The 20,518-nt window shown below is 39.8% G+C and overlaps 1 protein-coding gene across 1 annotated transcript; it reads left to right on the forward strand.

Moving 5' to 3' along the window:
* The first annotated feature begins 17,699 nt into the window (after positions 1-17,699).
* On the forward strand, positions 17,700-19,859 carry LOC140762550 (uncharacterized mitochondrial protein AtMg00860-like). The gene is made up of 2 exons (XM_073100426.1): positions 17,700-17,801; positions 19,395-19,859. The coding sequence occupies exons 1-2, from the start codon at positions 17,700-17,702 to the stop codon at positions 19,857-19,859; spliced, it is 567 nt and encodes a 188-aa protein (XP_072956527.1).
* The last annotated feature ends 659 nt before the right edge of the window (positions 19,860-20,518 follow it).

Consider the following 20,518-nt stretch of genomic DNA (forward strand, 5'->3'; position numbering starts at 1 on the left):
TCTATTCTTTCTTTCTTCCCTCGTTTTTTATTTCTTCTTGATATCAAATGGTTTTTTTATTTTTTTACATGTATGTCCTTCAAACAATTTGTTTGTGGTACAACCATTGACAAGGCTTTGGATTGATTACTTGCTAATAAGGTATTGAATCAGATTTCAAGAGATCATATTGCGGTTTGGAGAGAGCAATTGATTCATGAAATTAAGAGCAAAGCGTGGGACCAGACGTGTGTTATTAAAGGCCATGATAGTTACGGTTGTTCAATAAGTGTATGTTGGAATATCAAAATGAACAAGTGAAACTACGGTCTCAGAAATAAAGAAACACTGGATAACATTTTAGTCCTCGTTTATTTTACAAATAACTAAAATTTTTATTCTAAAATAATAGTTAGCATCAAAATAATTATATTTTAAAATATAAATACTATTTATTAAGATTATACTGTATAATACATACTAATTCAATTACTAATTTATCCTTGATTTAACTATATCTTATCTTAAATATTTTATTATAATTTATTACTTATCTCTTATCTCTTTCAAATATTTTATCATAATTCATTACTTCTCTTTTCTCTCTAAATTTTTTTATTAATATCTTATCATAATTTATCACTCCTATGACTCTCTACTCCTCTCTTATCATATTTTTTTATTTTATATTAAATAAGTAAAATTTAATTTAAACAGCATAAATAAAAAAAAATTTAATATTCTCTTAAGGTAACCCCATTTTAAAAAGTATTATTATTATTAAATATTGTTTTAAATTTATATATCTAAATGTAAATGTAAATATTATAAAATTCTTAATAATATAGTATTTATTTGATATAATTATTATTTTATAAATTATCTTATTATTAAAATAACTTTATATGTACTAATAGCATCAAAAATATAATATTAATAAACTAATATTTTATCAAATTAAATATTAACTCATAGATAAAATAATATATTTACTATTAATTATTTTATATAAAGTGTATTGATAAATATTTATTATATTGCTAGATGATAGACAAATAGTAATGTTTAAGGAGTGATTTTATTTAAATTAGATAATCTTGATAAGCTTACGTGTTAAACTATTATATTGACCAAGTATTTTTAGAATGATGATGTTGATTTTAGTAATTTTAATGATCTATGGATTTGATTGTTGGCGTTTAGGTAAATATGAGATGATGATTACATGATTGATAGTTTTATTGTAGTTTGTGAAAACCTGATATCTTAATGAATAGCAAAATTAATGATGTGAATTAATCTAACGTAAAAGAAAAGATATACTAGTGAGGTTAGATAATTAGTAACTTTGGGACGTCTTATTATTCATATAAATTAATTAGTTTTAATTGTTTTATCGACATATCATAATAGTATGAATAAGTCTAAAGATTAATCTTAATAGCTTTATTGTTCACAGATATATTTTATGGCCTTACCTAAATTACATTTATATATTCTAAAGTTGAAATATAGTGAATTAGTAAATACTAAGAATTTTGTTAGTTACATGATGCTATGTTGATATTGAGTATATGTTAATATTTATTTTGTATTATAAACTTATGCGTATTATATTACTTGAAAAGATTGTTGTATTACTTGGCAGAACTCATTGCATAGTCATTGGATACGAATATGAATATGGTGAAGTGAAACTCTTGGTGGACGACATTCTAGTTGTGATATTAATTGAGTAAATAATGATTGAATTAGAATTGGGAAACAATAATTTTGAAACGGCAAGTAGAAAGATCATTAGAAACTTTTCTTTATTATGTATATTGTTAGATATAATCTGAATCTAACTATCAAGGTATTGTAGGGTAATGACAAAGATAATATAAGGAATTAGAAGATTGTATAAATTTTATTTGATGTTGCAATATGATTAATATTGATAAGTTAAATTTGATGAGATATATGTTATTTTGAAGAACAGATTGTGAATACATAATGTGATTTTGTAGTCTTATATGAATAGACATAATCTCTCATATTAATATTTTTTTTCTAAAATAGTATAATGGTTTAAGTATATGAGTAGTATATCGTTGGATAAGAGAACTTACACTAACGTCAGGATCGGAATAATTTTCTAAGTCTATGATGATGGCGAAATGACTATGGATGTAAATTTGAATTAGCAAAAAATGTGTGTAAAAAACTAAATAAGAATTTAGTATTTCGAGTATTCTATTATATAATATATATCTACTGTTCTACCTCGTATTAGTGATAGTATTGAAGGATGATCTATTAAACATATTTGGACACTGGAGTATATAATCACCGGATGTTGGAGATAACTTATTTAAATAATTTCCATTATATTATCATAAGTAACTATGAAATTATGTTATAAATGAGGTTGTAGTTAATATAAGAAATGATAGATTTGAAAAAATTGAGATATTTTGGAACATAACATAATACAATTGACAAATGACATACTTTTCATATTATATAATCAGTATACCCAATTGCTATATATGCAATAAGGTTTCTATCCTACCAATATTTCTAGGTTTATAAAAATATTTCTAGGATTGATTTCTCTAGACGATAGTACGATTACTTGACTCACCTTGATATGGGTATTTAGTTCTTATTATTGGTTATGTACGGCAGCAAAAGTAGTAAATGGGTAGGAATTATATCTAGGCTTATTTATTTATTTGTTATTTAATATAATTAATGAAAGACTATATTTCCTATATAAATAAAATAGAATAAGAATCACAAATTAGTTATTACTAGATTTTTGTCTATACTTATATTTTTATTTATATATATTGAGCCTTTTATCTTTCTATATAAAAGATAATAATTCTCTTTTTTTTAACTAACATTTTATGATAATATAATAGTATCGTGTCAGTATTATATCTATAATATAGATCTAGTTATTTAATAAAAATAAAAGAAATAATTTTGAACTTAATAAATAATCATATTTTACACTAATAGAGTTTAATTGGATAACTGGCTAACTAAACCATCTAAATATTTTCAGACCCCAAGCTCTTAATTTGAGACCCTATAGATCCTACTAGCGATCAAATTGAGGCTTGATTGATGGACAAAAGGGATACATATTTTTTTCTTCGAATAAGGCAATGAGTACTCTTATTTTCTAGAGAGTTTTCTCATATTATGATTTATTATATAATATATGTTTGCATTCTATTTTGTCTATTAGCATGATTATATGATTTTATATAAAGATGATTATAATTAAGCATATTTTATTATTCATTTGATTAGAATGATTTTGGATATATGTATGCCGATGATATAGAAGTGATTAAAGATGACTATGTTATCATGTCTTTATGTCAAGTTAATCTCTAGCATGAATATACATATGAAAGATATATGATTAGAGACTATATTTGATATGAATCAGGTTAGATCAAATCACATCAAAGGGACATTGGGCTCAATGGACTAAGTCTAGTTATCTTATTTGCTTATTTAGTTTAATTAGAGTTTTAGTAGACTAGAAGTTTATTTAATTAGCTAAATCTAACTTTACGCAATTTTGGAAAAATATTCGATATTCCACAGATGTCCAAGTAATATCAAACTTCGGTATTCACAACTTCTCCAGATTCGAAATCTATTTACGTCAAAATGAAAGACTAATCCGAGATAAATAAGGAAGATTAGTTTCTTTAAGTTGTTTAGGACTGTTGAGATTTAATCTCTATAAATAAGGCATTGTAGCTTATATCTTAGATATGCATGAATGAAAGATTAATTGGCTTTTATTTTGCATCTTATTATCTCTCATCTCAACTTGGCTGCCGGGCTCAATCTCCCTCCTCCCTCTTTACCAACCATTGCTGCCTTTCTCGTTGGAACGTATTGTCCAACTTCTAATCTCTCTCATTCGCCAACTGACGTGAGCCGACTGACGTTTGCACTTATGTTCAGAAGTAATATGATCATCATAGTAGAAACACAAGCCCTTCTTCCTTTGATCTTCCAACTCATTAGGCAAAAAATGGCATGTGATCAATTGTTGGTGATTCTTCTAGGCCATCTATATAGGGTGGGCTAGCTAAGTACAACCTTTAGTATGCTCTAGGCTTGGATTGTCTTTGTCTTCTCTTTCTTATAGAATTGGTTCAACTAATTCAATTTAGATTCCATTAGAATCACTAGTGAAAAGGCCCCCTTAGAAGGGCCTCAAGGCTTTGACCTCAAATTGAATACTAAACTTGAGCCTACTAATGAGCGTGCTCTTTATCGCTGAGTCATACCAGTTGGTGACCCAGTTGTAAATTAGTTCGAACTCCTCCCTATAAGCCCAAATAATTGTTGACTGAGTCAGCTTAGTCAACATCACCTAGAAGTCTTTGTATCGGGTGAGATCGAATTGAGCACAAATCATGTCCACAAATGATTGCCAACACTTAAAGGGTCGAGTTCGCTCTACAAGCTAGTATCATGTGATTGCCATGACCTACAACTGAAACAAGGCGAACTAGACCTTTTAGAGGTTAGGCGCGCCATGGTACACAAAAAACTACTCCACTAGGTACATACAGCCTAGCATGTCTCCTATTGAGAATTTTGGAAAATCTAGCTTCACAATTCGAACTTGAGTTCCCAAATATAGTATGTTCTTGTGAGAAGGACAACCTCTTGGTCGATGCCAATCACATGGGTCATAGACCCATGGGTTTGGTTCACGTCATGCTCGAGACACATTTAGGTTGTGCTCAAATAGTTGACACTAGCCAACCAAGTCGTTCCACTAGTCATTCTCGAGATCGTACTCAGACCCAAAGTCATGCTCATGAGTCTAAAACTGAGTCAAGCAAGGTGGTCAAGCTAGTTTGCAAAAATTAAACTTGCCTCGAGAAGTATGCACTTCATCCCTTCTAGTTATTTATGGTAATCGTAAACTTAGAGCCAAATAATTATTTTTGCCTAGGGGACTGCCACAAGACACTATAGCCTCAGTGGTGGCTAAGCCGGGTCTCCACTAGTGCTAGTCGGTGCCTGGGGGGTACTTACAACAGTGAAACGGCGGCAATTGGTAGTTTAAGAAAATTATCTAGCTCGAGCACAAATTGCTGCATAGGTAGCTATAACACATCTTCGACGATCCTATCGAACCTTGGTTGCTGCGGTTGGTATACAGGGCCCCACCGTAGTGGAGCCACAGTGGTGGAGAGGCCTAAAGAAACCACCGTAATAAGGGGATATCTTGTAGCAAAGGTGGCCATTGGGTTTTGCCACCGGACAGTTACCAACGGCTATGACGACCACCATTTGCTAGTAATTGGATAGGGGAAGCCAGCCGTTGTTGTTGGTGATCACAAAAGGGACAAACCCAAAGCCATTAGCTAGGAGTTTGCTATAGCATGGAAGGTCGTCAATGCCGGTCTTTCAGCTTGCACTGGTGCAAACATCCACGGCTTGGGTTTGGAGGACTCAAGGAAGATGTTGGTGGTGATGGTTTGGGCTAGAAGTTTGTGAAACAGTGTAGGTGGAGATCTTGGCTTTTACGCACTATTTTCCACCGCGACTAAGGAAGTTAATGATAGGGTTATTGCTGGGCCTTGCTTTGCATTGCTACACTAGCAAGGTGAGTTTGTAGAGGTTGGAGGGACTGCACCGCTATTAGAGAAGGTACCTTGGCTGTAGTTTGGTGCTTCTCCCTCTCACCTTCTCCATTTGGTGTTATTTACCATGGGAGAGATTGTTCTCTATGTGAAATTTGTGGCTTCCTTCGTTAGATCCTACAAAGTCTTTAAGGATTTGATATCACCTTCGCTCATAAGGGTGGTCCATCAATAATTGTGGTTGGTGGTAGTGTTAGTGGCGTTGGGGAAGCTTCCTTAGTGACAGAAATGAGTTCTTAATCCTCCATGGTTGCAATCTCTTTTAGGTTTGCTTTAGATTGCGTGTTCAACATCAACCTAAGAACGGTGGCTCTAATACTAGTTGATACGAACTAGATCTGCTCTAGTGTAAGTAGCCTTGTGAGTCTAGGATCTAATGGCTTTGGATGAAGTGATTTCGAGATTGGGATAGAAGGTTATGAAGGAAATAGTGGAGAAGGGACAAAATTGGTAATTCGACGTTGTAATGGTTGTCGAAGGATAGCGGATGGCCATGAGTTGGTAGAGGTTGGCCATATAAGTTGGTGTCTTGTGGAGGTAGAGGATGGCTAAGATTTAGAGGTAGAATTAGGGTTCTAAATTAGATTTACTTCTAGAAAAATAAACAACTATAATTAAAGAGTTAAATCAAAATAAGAAATTGACTAAACTGATATTCTTTCATCATGATCCTCCTAATAAACAATGACCACTCTTATTTGGAGATATAGTGGGTTGAATCCAACTCGCCAAACTAAGCTTATATAGATTATTAGCTTTAATTTAAATTTAAAAGCAATAAACAAAAGTGACAAACTAGAGTCAAGCTGACTCAATTTAACTGACTATACCCTAGTGGTTGAATCGAATAAAAAAATCTAAGATATGCACTTTCAATCCTATATGCAGAGACAGAAACATGATAACATTTTTTTCAAAAAGTCCAAATATAATATATTCAAGACAAAATATAATGATCAAAGAGGTGTATATGTAATATGACTCAAAATGTAATTTTTAATCTCATTGCCATTCCAAATCCAAGTATTTTTATATTTCATACTTTTTAGATATTTTCTACTTTTAGAAATAAAATTAAGTTCAAATTTTCAGAAATTCAACACATCAATTTTTTGCAATTTCTAGCTTTTAATTCACCAAAGGATATTTGATTTCAAAAATCAGTAACTAAGCAGATAATAATTTCAGAAGAACAAAATTCCATCAATGATTAAATTCATATTTCAGTAAATAAAATTCAGATTTTAGAATTTTCAAGAATTTTTGCAAATGTAAATCTCAGCTATATGTGTTAATAAATTTCAGGTTCACATACAAACTACAAACAATTTAGACATCTCATGCTTGCATAATATAAGTCAATAAGTGAGTACAAAATCATGAATAGCGAGTCAAACATAATACAAATCAATATGTATCAAAGTCATGTAATAAGCATGTCTAATTGATATGTCATGAGGTACACAGCAACAAGTTAAGACATGTAGATCAATTAAATATACATCCCATGTAATTCCAAAAGTTATCAACTAGATGAATATGATGATTATATATCTATATTTATTTGAAGGAATTTGAAAAAGAATTCTGGTGAAAACGAAAATATTAACATTGGAAAAGGCATGCTATCAAAATCTCATATAAACCACAAAATCCAAAGTCTATGTAGAGATCATGACCAGGTGAAAAAATCAACGAACAAAAATCTCAAGGTCAAATAATTTAAAAGTTGGTCACTCAAACCCACCAAGAAAACCACAAGTCAATAAAAGTAATCTATGCTGTTAGGTTTTATTTGTACTAATATAATTAGTAATTATGTTTCAAAATATTTTTTTTTTTTATGTAATATGTCTAAATTTTATGTATGAGCATATACACAAGTTATGACAAATTATGAAATATTTGATAAAAAATATTAAAGTGAAAGATTAATTTTAAAGTCAAAGTATTCGAAACAATTTTAGAATCGTTATTGAAGTGATTAACCGGTCTCATGATGGTTAAAATTGTATGAAATTTTACCTAAAGGCAAAGGAACAGATACTCTACATTCAACTGTCTAGTATGCTTTTTGAACTGAGCGTTCGAATGCACTTGGGCCACATTCGAACGTACCCTATAGTACGTTCGGAAACACACATACAAATGACGCGTTTTGGTCATTTGAATACACTTGGGCCGTGTTAGAATTCACCCATGTAACATGCAACTTTTTGGACTTTCAAGAGTTCTATTTTGACTTAGATTTGGCCATATCTTGTTAATTTATATAAGGGTTGGGATGCCCTAACTTTAGAGGAGTGGGTGATTGTTTTTAAAAAGAATTTTTTAGAGCTACAACATTCTTTCACCAACAAGATCCGACTTTTCTACAACACACCAAGCTTTTCGTCTTAAGGGTCATTTAAATGAAGGATCAATCTCGAGGGCAATTGAGATTGGAGATCAATCACGGGAAGTGATAAATCGTAGGTTTTTGCGAGCAAAACTGAGAGAAACAAAGTCGTGGGGATTGACGGATTATTTTATAAGTTAATATTTAACTACTACAAGATTAGTGATTGGTTTTAATCTGAGTCTGAATTCGTAGTTTTTTTTTTCCTGTTTAGGTTTTTCTAAGTAAAAATCTTGGCATTTTGTTATGAACCGAGCGTCCGCTACCCGATCAAGATTAAATGCAGAAAGCAGCCCGCGTAATTAAATGAAAATAATCATTAAATGTTCTACTATAGATGAAAAATTAAAAAACTAAAGGTGGTCAATTCGAAACTTCCTAATCTACATTTTTGGTAATTACACCCTTCACAGATTTTGACTGCAATTGGGACAAAAATATACAAAAGTGGAGGTGATGGTGAGGGTAACGGATGATGGTAATAGTGATGGGATGGATGGATTGTGCTGTTAAGGGGATAAGGATGAGGGGGGAAAAGTGGTTGAGATCTCAAGGAGGAGGGAGGACTCGACAGACGAGAGAGATTAGAGGATCACCGGCTTTGAGATGGCGAATAGTTAGGGCTTGAATGAAGAGGAAGGAAGATTAGGGTAGAGAGAAAGGGAAGGTATAGAAATCAATATTCATTCATAATCCTTATTTAGGTTGCCATCCATATGTTAAGAGGTTAACCTAACAAGACAAAATAATAAAAAATAACCCTAGAAATAATGAATTCTCATCGATAGTGTTCGAACAAGGTTAAGCGTGTTCGAACGCACAATTTGCGGTCTCTGTTGATGCCAACGTATGGAGACATTTGAACGGGGCGTTCAAATACGACATATAGAATCTTTATTTTTCTTAAGGAAACAACTAGAATAAAATAAGAGTAGATCCTCATAAGTTGTATCCATACTCGAGATGACTCAGTGTGGTCCGAATCACATCATTCCACCATGCTTTCGCTCACTTTATTCTCAAAGTGCAAATTCAGGATATCCGTCCATCATAAAAAGCTCCCTTAAACTTTGATTTATTGGGAGGATTTGGACTCGGAAGAGGGGCTAAGTTGGCCAACCCGATTTGACACGAATTTGACTTGACTCGCTATAATGTTGTGAGTAACACCTTGGTCTTAGGTAGAACTGCTAGTGACCGAGGCAAGTCTGAGTGTCTTCCTCATCTCAAGGAGGTTTTGACAACCCAAACATCTGTAATAAGTCTTCATGACACTTGATTTGAGGCAGCCTAACCATCGATTGTAAATTCGCGCTCGTACCTTGTCAAATCTCATTCCACCGCACATATTGCCCTTTAAACTTGAATTTGAGCCACATATCCTTGAAGTCAAATATAACGGGATCCAAGCCATAGAGCCATTGAATACCTAACATGCTATTTGCTCGAAAGGCCGTGCTGTCTCCAATCATCACGTTAAAGCATAAGATTGGCTTTGGTGTCAAGCCCATCCTTTGGTCTAGTCTCTCATCCACAAAATAACGGGTGTGTTTCGGTGTCGATGAGTATCCGCACAACATAGCCCTTAATGGTGCCATTGACCCGGAGAGTAATCGTTGTGGTGGATTTGGCATAAACATGGAATGATATTTCGGCTTAGACTTCCTTGTTGCTTTTTAGAAGTCTTTGGACAACAATCTTTTCATCTAAAACCTCTTTCTCTAGTTAAGCAACATCATCTGCATCCACGTCATCTGACACCATCATCGTTGCCATCGTGATGTGATAAGGACCTCACCAAGTCGTCTCGAGCATGGATACACCCTATGGGATCTTATTGTGCTTAGTTGATTATTTTAGAAAAATAAGGATTCTATAAGTCACGAACACAGGAAGGAGGGGGGGGGGGGGGGGGGGGGGGGGTGGTGTTCGAACGCCCCTTGCAAATGCCTACAGGCGTTCACATCAGTAGAGAATGCAATTTGTGTATTTGAATGCACAAACCCTATTCAAACGCACGCGTGTGAATGCCTGCATACGTTTGCATCGGCAAGGAACACGAAATGCGCGTTCGAACGCACTCAACCCCGTTCGAATGTGATCGATGAGAATCTAATATTTCAAGGGTTATTATTTGTTATTTTTTGACTTGTCTGTTTAGCCTCTTAAGGTGTGGATGATAACCAAAAATATTATGTTGAATGAATATTGAGTTCTGTCCCATTTTCTTCCTCTCTACCCTAATCTTCCTCCCTATCCTAATCTTCGTCCCCTTCCTTCAAGTCCTAGCCGTGCGCCATCTTGACGTAGGTGATCCTCTGACGTCTCTCATTTGTCAAGTCCTCCATTCTTTTTAGGATCTCAACCCCTTCTTCCCCCTCATCCTTATCCCTTATACACCATAAGAGAAAGGAGGTCCAACCAATATGAAGAAGAAGAACGAGGCGTTCGTGTAGGGACTATTTGCCTTAACTTTCCACCTTTCAATGGACCCACTTGATTGGGTTTACCGAGCAAAGCAGTTCTTCGAATACCAAAGAACACCTAATGCCCAAAAGGTATTGCTGGCTTCTTTCCATCTCGAAGACACCTTCATTCGATAGTACTAGGTCACAAATTGAACTCAACCCTATCGATCATGGGAGGAGTTTGTTGATGCGATTTGCGTTCAATTTGGACCCTCTAGCTATGAGGATTTTTAGACTGCTCTTACCAAGCTAACTCAAAGGACTATGGTGAGAGCATATCAAGAGGAGTTCGAGTGAGTTAGCAATCGAGTGCGGGCTTGGTTAGATTCTCAATTCAAGAACACCTTCATTAGTGGCTTTCGATGGGACATTCAAGCCGAAGTGAAGGCCACCTGACCAACCACATTGTTGGAGGCTTTTGCAACAATTCAATTGATGGAAGAGAAGCTTAGAGAGTTGCAGATAGCGGCAAAAGGGGGCTGGAGCACCACGGAGTCTAGAGGAGTGCCTCGACAAACAAAAGCCACGCATCATGTGTCGGCGCCTCAACCAGGAGCAATGGGTGCAAGAATACCTCCATGACCACAACCAAAAGTGAAGGGACCTTCCCGAACTACCATGAGGAGACTTACTCTAGCCCAAGTTGAAGAGAGAAGAGCAAAAGGGCTTGGTTTGAACACGATTGTGAACGCGGTTGTGAGAGTGTGCAAACACCTGCATCGCGTTCGCAAATTTAGAGAAGAGCAAACTCGGTGCGTTCAAACGCGGTCGGGTGCGTTCAAATACGGTCGGCGAAATTGTATTATTTAGGGTTAATTTTGAGTTGTTTGGTTAGTCTCTAAAAGGGATGTGGATGGCAACCAAAAGTAATTATTGAAGAATTGAGTTTTGCCTTGCCTCCTTCGTCTTCTTCACTCTCATTCTCTTAATTCCCGGCAATGCCGCTTCTAACCTCCCTCGACTGGCCAATTACCCTAGACCAATTATCCTAGACCCTCAGGGGCGACCCTCTCCTCCCCTTCTTTCAATCTATCCAACACTTGCCTTAACCCCTCCATCAACCATAACCATTCCACCACCACTTTTCATCGGTGCCACCCCACAAATGCCGGTCCACCTCCAACCACCATCACCTAGGATCTCGTGCCTCCATCCACGGATCCTAAATATACCATCCTGATGTTTATCCACTAATCGGACGATATCTCAAGGTCCCCATATCCGATTCACTTAAAACTTAATTTGTTGAAAAGCTCTTTTCTGGGGCTATAACATATCCAAATTTCATATAAATCCGACGGAGGCATATTTTAGGATCTTATTATAAAGTTCCATGCAAGATCTAGTCCAAATCAAAGAATTGGAAGAGATCAAACCTTAGCCTAAGGGGAGATCGTATCAAACTTTGGTATCAGAGCCACCGTTCCTCGGACACATACTTCCTATGACGACAACCAGATCCATGGTTGCCCGGTGAGATGAAGAAGAAGAGATTCTCCCAATAGAGGAGGGGGAAATGATTACAGGGACTTCCACCTGTGGAACCGCCCGATCTAATCGAAATACGGAAGAACCTAGTGTTCAAGCCATGTTGGGGTCTCTTTTTGAACAAATGGCCATCAACAGCCAGATGATGATGGAGATGATGCGGAAATTACGGGCGACGAGGGAAGCCATGGCGAACGGGAATGCACCATCGACCCCGCGATGTGAGTCCACTTCCATGAACCCACCACCGCCGGTTCAGAATTTGCAATCACAAGAGCCGCTGCTGCCAGCACTCACACCTGTTCAAGTGGAGGAACGAAGAGCCAAAGGCCTATGCTTCCGTTGTGATGAGAAGTTTGTACCCGGGCATCGCTACGCTAAACCGATGGGATTGGTGATGCTAATCGATGGATTGGAGGAGGCTGAGGATGAGTTTGTAGCTAAAAATGAAGGTGTGGCTGGACATCAAGGAGAAGAAGCTGAGGAGCAACCCGTGGAGGACATGATAGCCGAAATCTCCCTTCACGCCTATTCGGGAACAGCTATGCCAAAGACTTTGCAGGTGAACGGTGTAGTTAAGAAAACCACAGTGAGAATCTTGATTGACACTGGGTCCACCCACAACTTCATTGACAAGAGGCTTCTTAGGAAGATTGTGCTCGAGTCGGAACCCATGGAAGGGTTCGATGTGACGATTGGAGATGGCACCACATTGCGAGCGGATTTTATTTGTGGAGGTGTGGAATTGAAGGTGTAATGCCAATATTGTTTTGGGGACTCAATGGCTTCGAAGCTTGGGGCCCGTGACATTTGACTTTACAAGCCTCACATTGAGATTTTGGAGGAATAACCAGAGAATTGGAAGAAATCGAATCTTAGCCTAAGGGGAGATCATATCATCTAGGCAAATGGCATTTGCCAAGGGGTTCTTTTAAAGATTCAAGGTGATTCTTCACCTTGGATCTTCACCTATTGACCTTACGAGGGGCTGACATTGTATTGGAGATGCAATAGGTGCAAAGTTTGGGCTCAGTGACCTCTGACTTCTTGGAGATATGGATGGACTTCAAACAAAGTGGTAAGCGAGTGCGATTAGACGTAATTCAACTACAGCTCAAAGCGCAACTTCAATCAATAGTGGGACTATCAAAGGCCAAATGCCATGGACTTTTAATGCAGCTAATCCAGAGTCAAGTAGGCCATACAAAGGAAGAAGTATCCACTAAATTGTCCGCCTTATTGAAAGAATTCAGCGAGGTGTTTGAGGAGTCATGTGGCATGTCATAGGCTCGACCCCAAGACCACCGCATTAAGATTACTCCTGGAGTGGAACCAACTAATGTGTGGCCCTATTGGTACCATTTGTGCAAAATGAGAAGATCACAAGACTTGTCAAGGAGATGTTGGCCAACGGAATCATCCAACCAAGTCGAAGCTCTTACTCCTCACCGACGCTCCTAGTGTGGAAGAAGGATGAGACATGGCGTTTCTACGTGGATTACTATGTACTCAATGCCATCATAGTGAAGGATAGGTATCACATAATAGTCATTGAAGAACTCTTGGATAAGCTCTTAGGGACCTCTTATTTCAGTAAGCTAGACTTGCAAACTAGCTACCACCAAATCTGCATGAGGCCCGAGAATGTGCATAAGACTGCATTCCGCACTATGATGGGCATTATGAGTTTAAGGTCATGCCTTTTGGACTCACTAATGCCCCCTCCACCTTCCAAGGTTTGATGAATGATGTTATTGTGATACGATTCGGACTTCACCGCCGTCGTCTTAAGCATGGATTCACTTTAGGAGTATTTTTGTTTCATGTTTTAGTGTTTAATTTCCATTAAAATAAGTTTTCTGTAAGTCGCGTTCAAACGCGGGTGGAGTGAGGTCAAACGCGGTTTGTGAACGGGGTTGTGAACGTGGGTGAAGAGAGTGCAATGTGCGTTCGAACGCACTATGAACGCCTGCATTGCATTCGAAAATACCGACAGACGCGTTTGAACGCCTGCATCGTGTTCGTAAATCCAGAGGAGCGAACTCGGTGCGTTCGAATGCGGTCGGGCGAGTTCGAATGCGGTCGGCGAAAATTGTATTGTTAGGGTTAATTTGAGTTGTTGGTTAGCCTCTAAAAGGATGTGGATGGCAACCAAAGTGATTATTAATTATTGAGATTGAGTTTGCCTTGCCTCCTTCGTCTTCTTCGCTCCCATTCTCTCAATCCTCGGCGACGCCACTTCTAACCTCCCTCGATCGGCCAATCACCCTAGTCCCTTAGAGGTGGCCATCTCCTCCCCTTTCTTCCAATCTATCCAACACTTGCCCTAACCCTTCCATCAACCATAACTCTTCCACCACCACTTTTTATCGGTGCCACCCCATTAACACTGGTCCACCTTCAACCACCATCACCTACGATCACGTGCCTCCATCCACGGATCCAAAATAGACCACCCTGACCTTTGTCTATTAATCGGACAATATCTTGCGATCCCCATATCCGATTCACCTAAAACTAGATTTTTTGGAAAGCTCTTTTCGGGGGCTACAACATATCAAAATTTCACATTGATCCAACAACGGTATATTTCGGGATCTTATTTTAAAGTTCCATGCTAGATCTAGTCTAGATCTGAGGATCGAAAGAGATCAAACCTTAGCCTAAGGGGAGATCGTATCAATCTTAGTATCAGAGCTCCATAGCCAGAGGCGAGATCGTATCAAACTTAGTATCAAAGCTCCACAGCCAGAGGCGAGATTGTATCAAACTTGGTATCAGAGCCACCGTTCCTCGGACAAGCACTTCCTATGATGACCACCAGAACCATGGCTGCACAGCGAGATGATGAAGAAGAGATTCTGCCAATAGAGGAGGGGGAAACGATTGCAGGGACTTCCATCCACGGAATCGCCCGATCTAATCGGAATACGGAAGAATCTAGCGTTCAAGCCGTGTTGGGGTCTCTTTCCGAGCAAATAGCCATCAATAATCAAATGATGATAGAGATGATACGGGAACTACGAGCGACAAGGGAAGCAATGGCGAACAAGAACGCACCCTCAACCTCACGTCGCGAGTCCTTACCCTTGAACCCACTGCCACATGTTCAGCCTTTGCAACCACAAGAGTTGCTGCTACTACCACCCTATGGGCAGAGGCAAGCAATGATGGTTACACCAGGTTCCGTTGCAGGTGAACCCATCCGACGAGCGAACCACTATGGAGATCACCTTAGAGATCAAGATCCGTGGGCGGGTCAATACGAACCGGAACCATGGCGAGGTAATCAAAACCGAAGGAGAGATCATCAAACCTTCATGGTGCATCCTCCCCCGGTTAGACAAGGACTTGGACATGATCTGGAACGAGACAACGACATCTGTGGACAAGTCGTGCATCTCGATTCCCCAAGTTCAAAGGTGGTGATCCGATCGATTGGTTGTATAGGGCGGAGCAATGCTTTGCATACCAAGGTACGACGGAAGAATACAAGGTGATGCTTACGAGCTTCCACCTTGAGGATGCGGCGCTTCATTGGTTTCGAGCAGCCAACGCCATTGAGGCTATCAAAATTTGAGCTGAATTTTATGCTGATATCACACGGTGATTTGGAGCATCGGGGTATGAAGACTTTGATGCTCTCCTCTCAAAGACGGTGCAAAAGACCACGGTTGGGTCATACCAAGAAGAATTTGAGAGGATTAGTAGCCAATGTCATCCACCATGGATGGATCAGCAGCTTCGCAGCACCTTCATCTTCGGGCTGCGTGGTGATATACAAGCCGATGTGAGGGCTTTAAGGCCTAGAACCTTAAAGGAGTCCTTCGAAGATACGGTGCTTATGGAAGACAAACATAGGGCCATGAAGATACACATGAAACAGAGTTGGACGAGCCAAGGAAGCCGCAGTCAATCTCAACCAATCATAGCGGTAGGAAACATCATTGGAGTACCAAGAGTTGCTGCTGTAGTGGTACCTCCTTGAGCACCCTTGAAGCCATCCCAAGATGTGAAGTACGCACCTAGAGGTCCGAGACGAGCACTCACACCTGCCTAAGTGGAGGAACGAAGGGCCAAGGGCCTATGCTTCCGTTGTGATGAGAAGTTTGTATCCGGGCATCGCTGCACTAAACCAATGGGATCGGTGATGCTAATCGATGGATTGGAGGAAGCTGAGGATGAGTTTGTAGCTGAAATTGCAGGTGTGGCTGGACATCAAGGAGAAGAAGCTAAGGAGCAACCCGTGGAGGACATGATAGCTGAAATCTCCCTCCACTCCTACTCGAGGACAACTGCACCTAAGACCTTACGGGTGAACGGTGTAGTAAAAAAAACCACAGTGAGAATCTTGATTGACACCGGGTCCACCCACAACTTCACTGACAAGAGGCTCTTTAGGAAGATTGGGCTTGAGTTAGAACCCCATGGAAAGGTTCGATGTGACGATTGGAGATGGCACCACATTGCGAGCGGATTCTATTCGTGGAGGTGTGGAATTGAAGGTGCAAGGCCAAATTTTCACATTGGATCTCTATCCATTGGCCTTGCAAGGTGCCGATATTATTTTGGGAACCCAATGGCTTCAAAGCTTGGGGCCCGTAACCTTTGATTTCTCAAACCTCACTCTGACATTTCGGAGGAATGGACGAAGGGTGCTGCTGGATGAAAATCAATCGCGGCAAGGGTCGACATTGTAACCACTTGTGGGCTTTCCTTGTGCAGGGGACTGAGCTCTACTATTGCAAATGGCTGTCGCTGAACTAGAAAATCCACTATCAAGGAAAATAGCCGCTGATATGCGAGAACTACTGCAGGAGTTCCAGGATCTCTTCGAGGAACCCCGAGGACTGCCACCAACTCGTCGGCACGACCATCGCATACAGATCATTCTAGGGGCTGAACCAACAAATGTCCGGCCCTATCAGTACCCGCATGTCTAGAAGGAAGAGATCAGTAAATTGGTGGTGGAAATGCTCAAGCAAGGGATTATTCAACCAAGTAGAAGTGCCTACTCGTTGTCGGTGCTGTTGGTTTGGAAGAAGGATGGGAGTTGGCGGTTTTGCGTCGACTACCGAGCCTTGAATACAATTACTATCAAGGACCGGTATCCAATACTGGTGATCGAGGAGTTGCTAGATGAGCTCATAGGGTCGGCCTACTTCAACAAACTTGACTTAAGAGCGGGGTACCATCAAATCCGAGTCAACCCTAAAGATGTGCACAAAATGGCGTTTCGAACTCACGATGGCCACTATGAGTTTCGAGTCATGACGCTTGGATCACCAATGCATCGGCCACCTTCCAAGGGCTGATGAATGACCTCTTTCGCCCACTTTTGCGTCGGTACGTGCTCGTCTTCTTTGACGATACTCTAGTATATAGCAGGAATTGGAGTGAGCACTTGTGGGAGGTATTAAATATCTTGCGACAAAACCAGTTAAAAGTCAAGATGAGTAAGTGTCTTTGGGGAGAGCCGCGAGTGGAGTACTTGGGGCATATAATCTCTGCAAAAGGAGTGGAAGCCGACCCAAGCAAGATCAAGAATATGGTGGATTGGCCGATTCCTACTAATCAGAGGGAATTGAGGGGATTCCTTGGGTTGACAGGGTACTACCGACGATTCGTTGCCAACTATGGCAAAATTGCTGCCCCGCTGACCTCCTTACTCAGAAAAGGTGGGTTTCAATGGACGGGCAAAGCAACGGAGGCTTTCGGAGCCTCGAAGACAGCTATGTCTACCGCTCCGGTTCTAGCACTACCAGATTTCGGCAAGCCCTTTGTGGTGGAGTGCGACACTTCACGTGAGGGCATTGGAGCAGTTTTGATGCAAGAGGGCAGACCTGTGGCATATATGAGTAAAGCATTGTCAAATCAGTCGCGATAGCTATCCATCTATGAGCGCGAAATGCTAGCGATTCTACACGCCGTCACCAAATGGCGACCCTACTTGATTGGCCAATGGTTTACTATCTGCACGGACCAGCGTAGCTTACCCTACTTCATGGAGCAACGTGTGCACACCCCAGCCCAATAACGGTGGGTCACAAAACTCCTTGGGTATGACTACGAATTAGTCTACAAAAAGGGGATTGAGAATCGAGCTGCCGATGCTCTTTCGCACCAACTGGACACAAGTGAGCTTGCCTTATTTTCAGCACCAGCATTTCCTTTATCTTCAGATATGTGAGGAACCAATGCAGAAGATCATACCATGGAGGAACTTGAGTTAGAGTTCAAAGATCGCTTCACAAACTTCAAACCTTGAGGACAAGGTTGCGGAAGCGTGGTGGATTGATACGATTCGAACTTCGCCAATGTCGTCTTGAGCATGGATTCACTTTAGGAGTGTTTTTGTTTCATGTTTTAGTGTTTAATTTCTATTAAAATAAGTTTTCTGTAAGTCGCATTCGAACGCGGGTGGAGTAAGTTCGAACGCGGTTTGTGAATGGGGTTGTGAACATGGGTGAAGAGAGTGCAATGTGCGTTCGAACGTGGTGCGTTCGAACGCATTGTGAACGCCTGCATCGCGTTCGCAAATACCGACAGGCGCGTTCGAATGCCTGCATCGCGTTCGCAAATCCAGAGGAGCGAACTCGGTGCGTTCGAACGCAGTCGGGCGAGTTCGAACGTAGTTGGCGAAAATTGTATTGTTAGGGTTAATTTGAGTTGTTGGTTAGCCTCTAAAAGGATGTGGATGGCAACCAAAGTGATTATTGATTATTGGGATTGAGTTTGCCTTGCCTCCTTCATCTTCTTCAATCCTGTTTTTCTCAATCCCCGGTGACGTCTCTTCTAACCTCCCTCGACCGGCCAATCACCCTAGTCTCTTAGGGGTGGCTCTCTCTTCTCCCTTCTTTCAATTTATCCAATACTTGCCCTAACCCTTTCATCAACCATAACCCTTCCATCATCACTTTTCATCGGTGCCACCCTATTAACGCCGGTCCACCTTCAACCACCATCACCTAGCATCACGTGCCTCCATCCACGAATCCAAAACAGACCATCCTGACCTTCATCTATTAATTGAACAATATCTTGAGATCCCCTCATCCGATTTGTCTAAAGCTAGATTTGTTGGAAATCTCTTTTCTTGAACTACAACATATCAAAATTTCACATTGATCCGAAGGCAGCATATTTTGGGATCTTATTTCAAAGTTTCGTGCTAGATCTAGTCCAGATCTGAGAATCAGAAGAGATTGAACCTTAGCCTAAGGGGAGATCGTATCAATCTTGGTATTAGAGCCCCATAGCCAGAGGCAAGATTGTATCATATTGATGCGGTTTGTGCTAGTTTTCTTCGATGACATCCTTGTGTACAACCGCTTATGGAAAAAGCATCTTGCTCACTTTTGTGAAGTGTTGTAAATTTTGAAGGACACTGAGTTGAAGGTGAAGGAGTCCAAATGTTTATGGAACCAGCCAAGAGTGGAGTATCTTGGCCACATTATTTTAGCGGTGGGAGTGAAAGTCGATCTCGCCAAGGTGCAAAACATGATGCAGTGGCAAATTCTAAAGACACTAAAAGAGTTGCAGGGCTTCCTTGGATTGACGAGCTACTACCGTCGATTCGTCGCCAACTATAGAAAGATCGCTGCTCCTTTGACAAGGTGTGGAGAGTTTCATTGGACCGAGGTGAGAATGAAGGCCTTTGAAGCATTGAAGAAGGCAATAACCATTGCTTTAGTTTTGGCGTTACCCAATTTCACCAAACCCTTTGTGGTTAAATGCGATGCGTTAGGAACTAGAATTAGAGTTGTTCTCATGCAAGAAGGAAGGCTGGTGGCATACATGAGCAAGACATTATCAATGAAGAATCAGATGATGTCTACCTATGAGTGAGAGATGATAGCTATTATCCATGATATCACCAAATGGAGACCATACCTCATCAGTCGATGGTTCGTGGTGCGTATTGACCATCAAAGTCTTCCTTACTTCCTTGGGCAATTGATCCACACCTTGGCACAACAGCGTTGGGTGACAAAATTGTTGGGGGTACGACTACGAATTGATGTACAAGAAGGGAACTGAAAATTGAGTTGCTGATGCACTATCGTAGCAACCTGAATAGGCCGACTTAGCCATGATTTCTATTCTTGTATTTCCCTGCCTTTCGGAGATTAGAACTGCATGTGTGGAAGATCCAAAGATGAGGGAGCTCATGAAGAAGGTTGATGAAGGACCATCTAGCTATCATGGGTTAGAAGTGAATGACAATCTACTACTAGCCCGAGGGTGCGTACGAGTACCGGCCAAACCCAAGCTACAAGTGACTTTGATTCACCACTTCTATGATACTCCTATGGTGGGGCATGAGGGAACCTTTAGAACCTACAAGAGGTTGACACAAAATTGTGTATGGGCAAGGGTGAAAAAGGAGCTATTGTCCTATGTTTGAACACGTGAAATTTGTCAATGTGCCAAGGCAGACTCGACCAAACCAATGGGACTACTACAACCCCTACCCATTCTAGAGCAAATTTGGAAAGATGTGATGA

Source organism: Typha angustifolia, chromosome 7, assembly GCF_048772165.1.
Source record: "Typha angustifolia cultivar Huaian chromosome 7, ASM4877216v1, whole genome shotgun sequence".
In the NCBI taxonomy this organism is placed as follows: Eukaryota; Viridiplantae; Streptophyta; class Magnoliopsida; order Poales; family Typhaceae; genus Typha; species Typha angustifolia.

What these genes read in the sequence shown, in the direction of transcription:
- LOC140762550 (XM_073100426.1), top strand. Translation starts at nt 17,700, where the DNA reads ATGGACGGGCAAAGCAACGGAGGCTTTCGGAGCCTCGAAGACAGCTAT. An exon ending in GGCAAGCCCTTTGTGGTGGA is followed by an intron (nt 17,802 to 19,394) that starts GTGCGACACTTC and finishes TAAATTTTGAAG; the next exon opens with GACACTGAGTTGAAGGTGAA.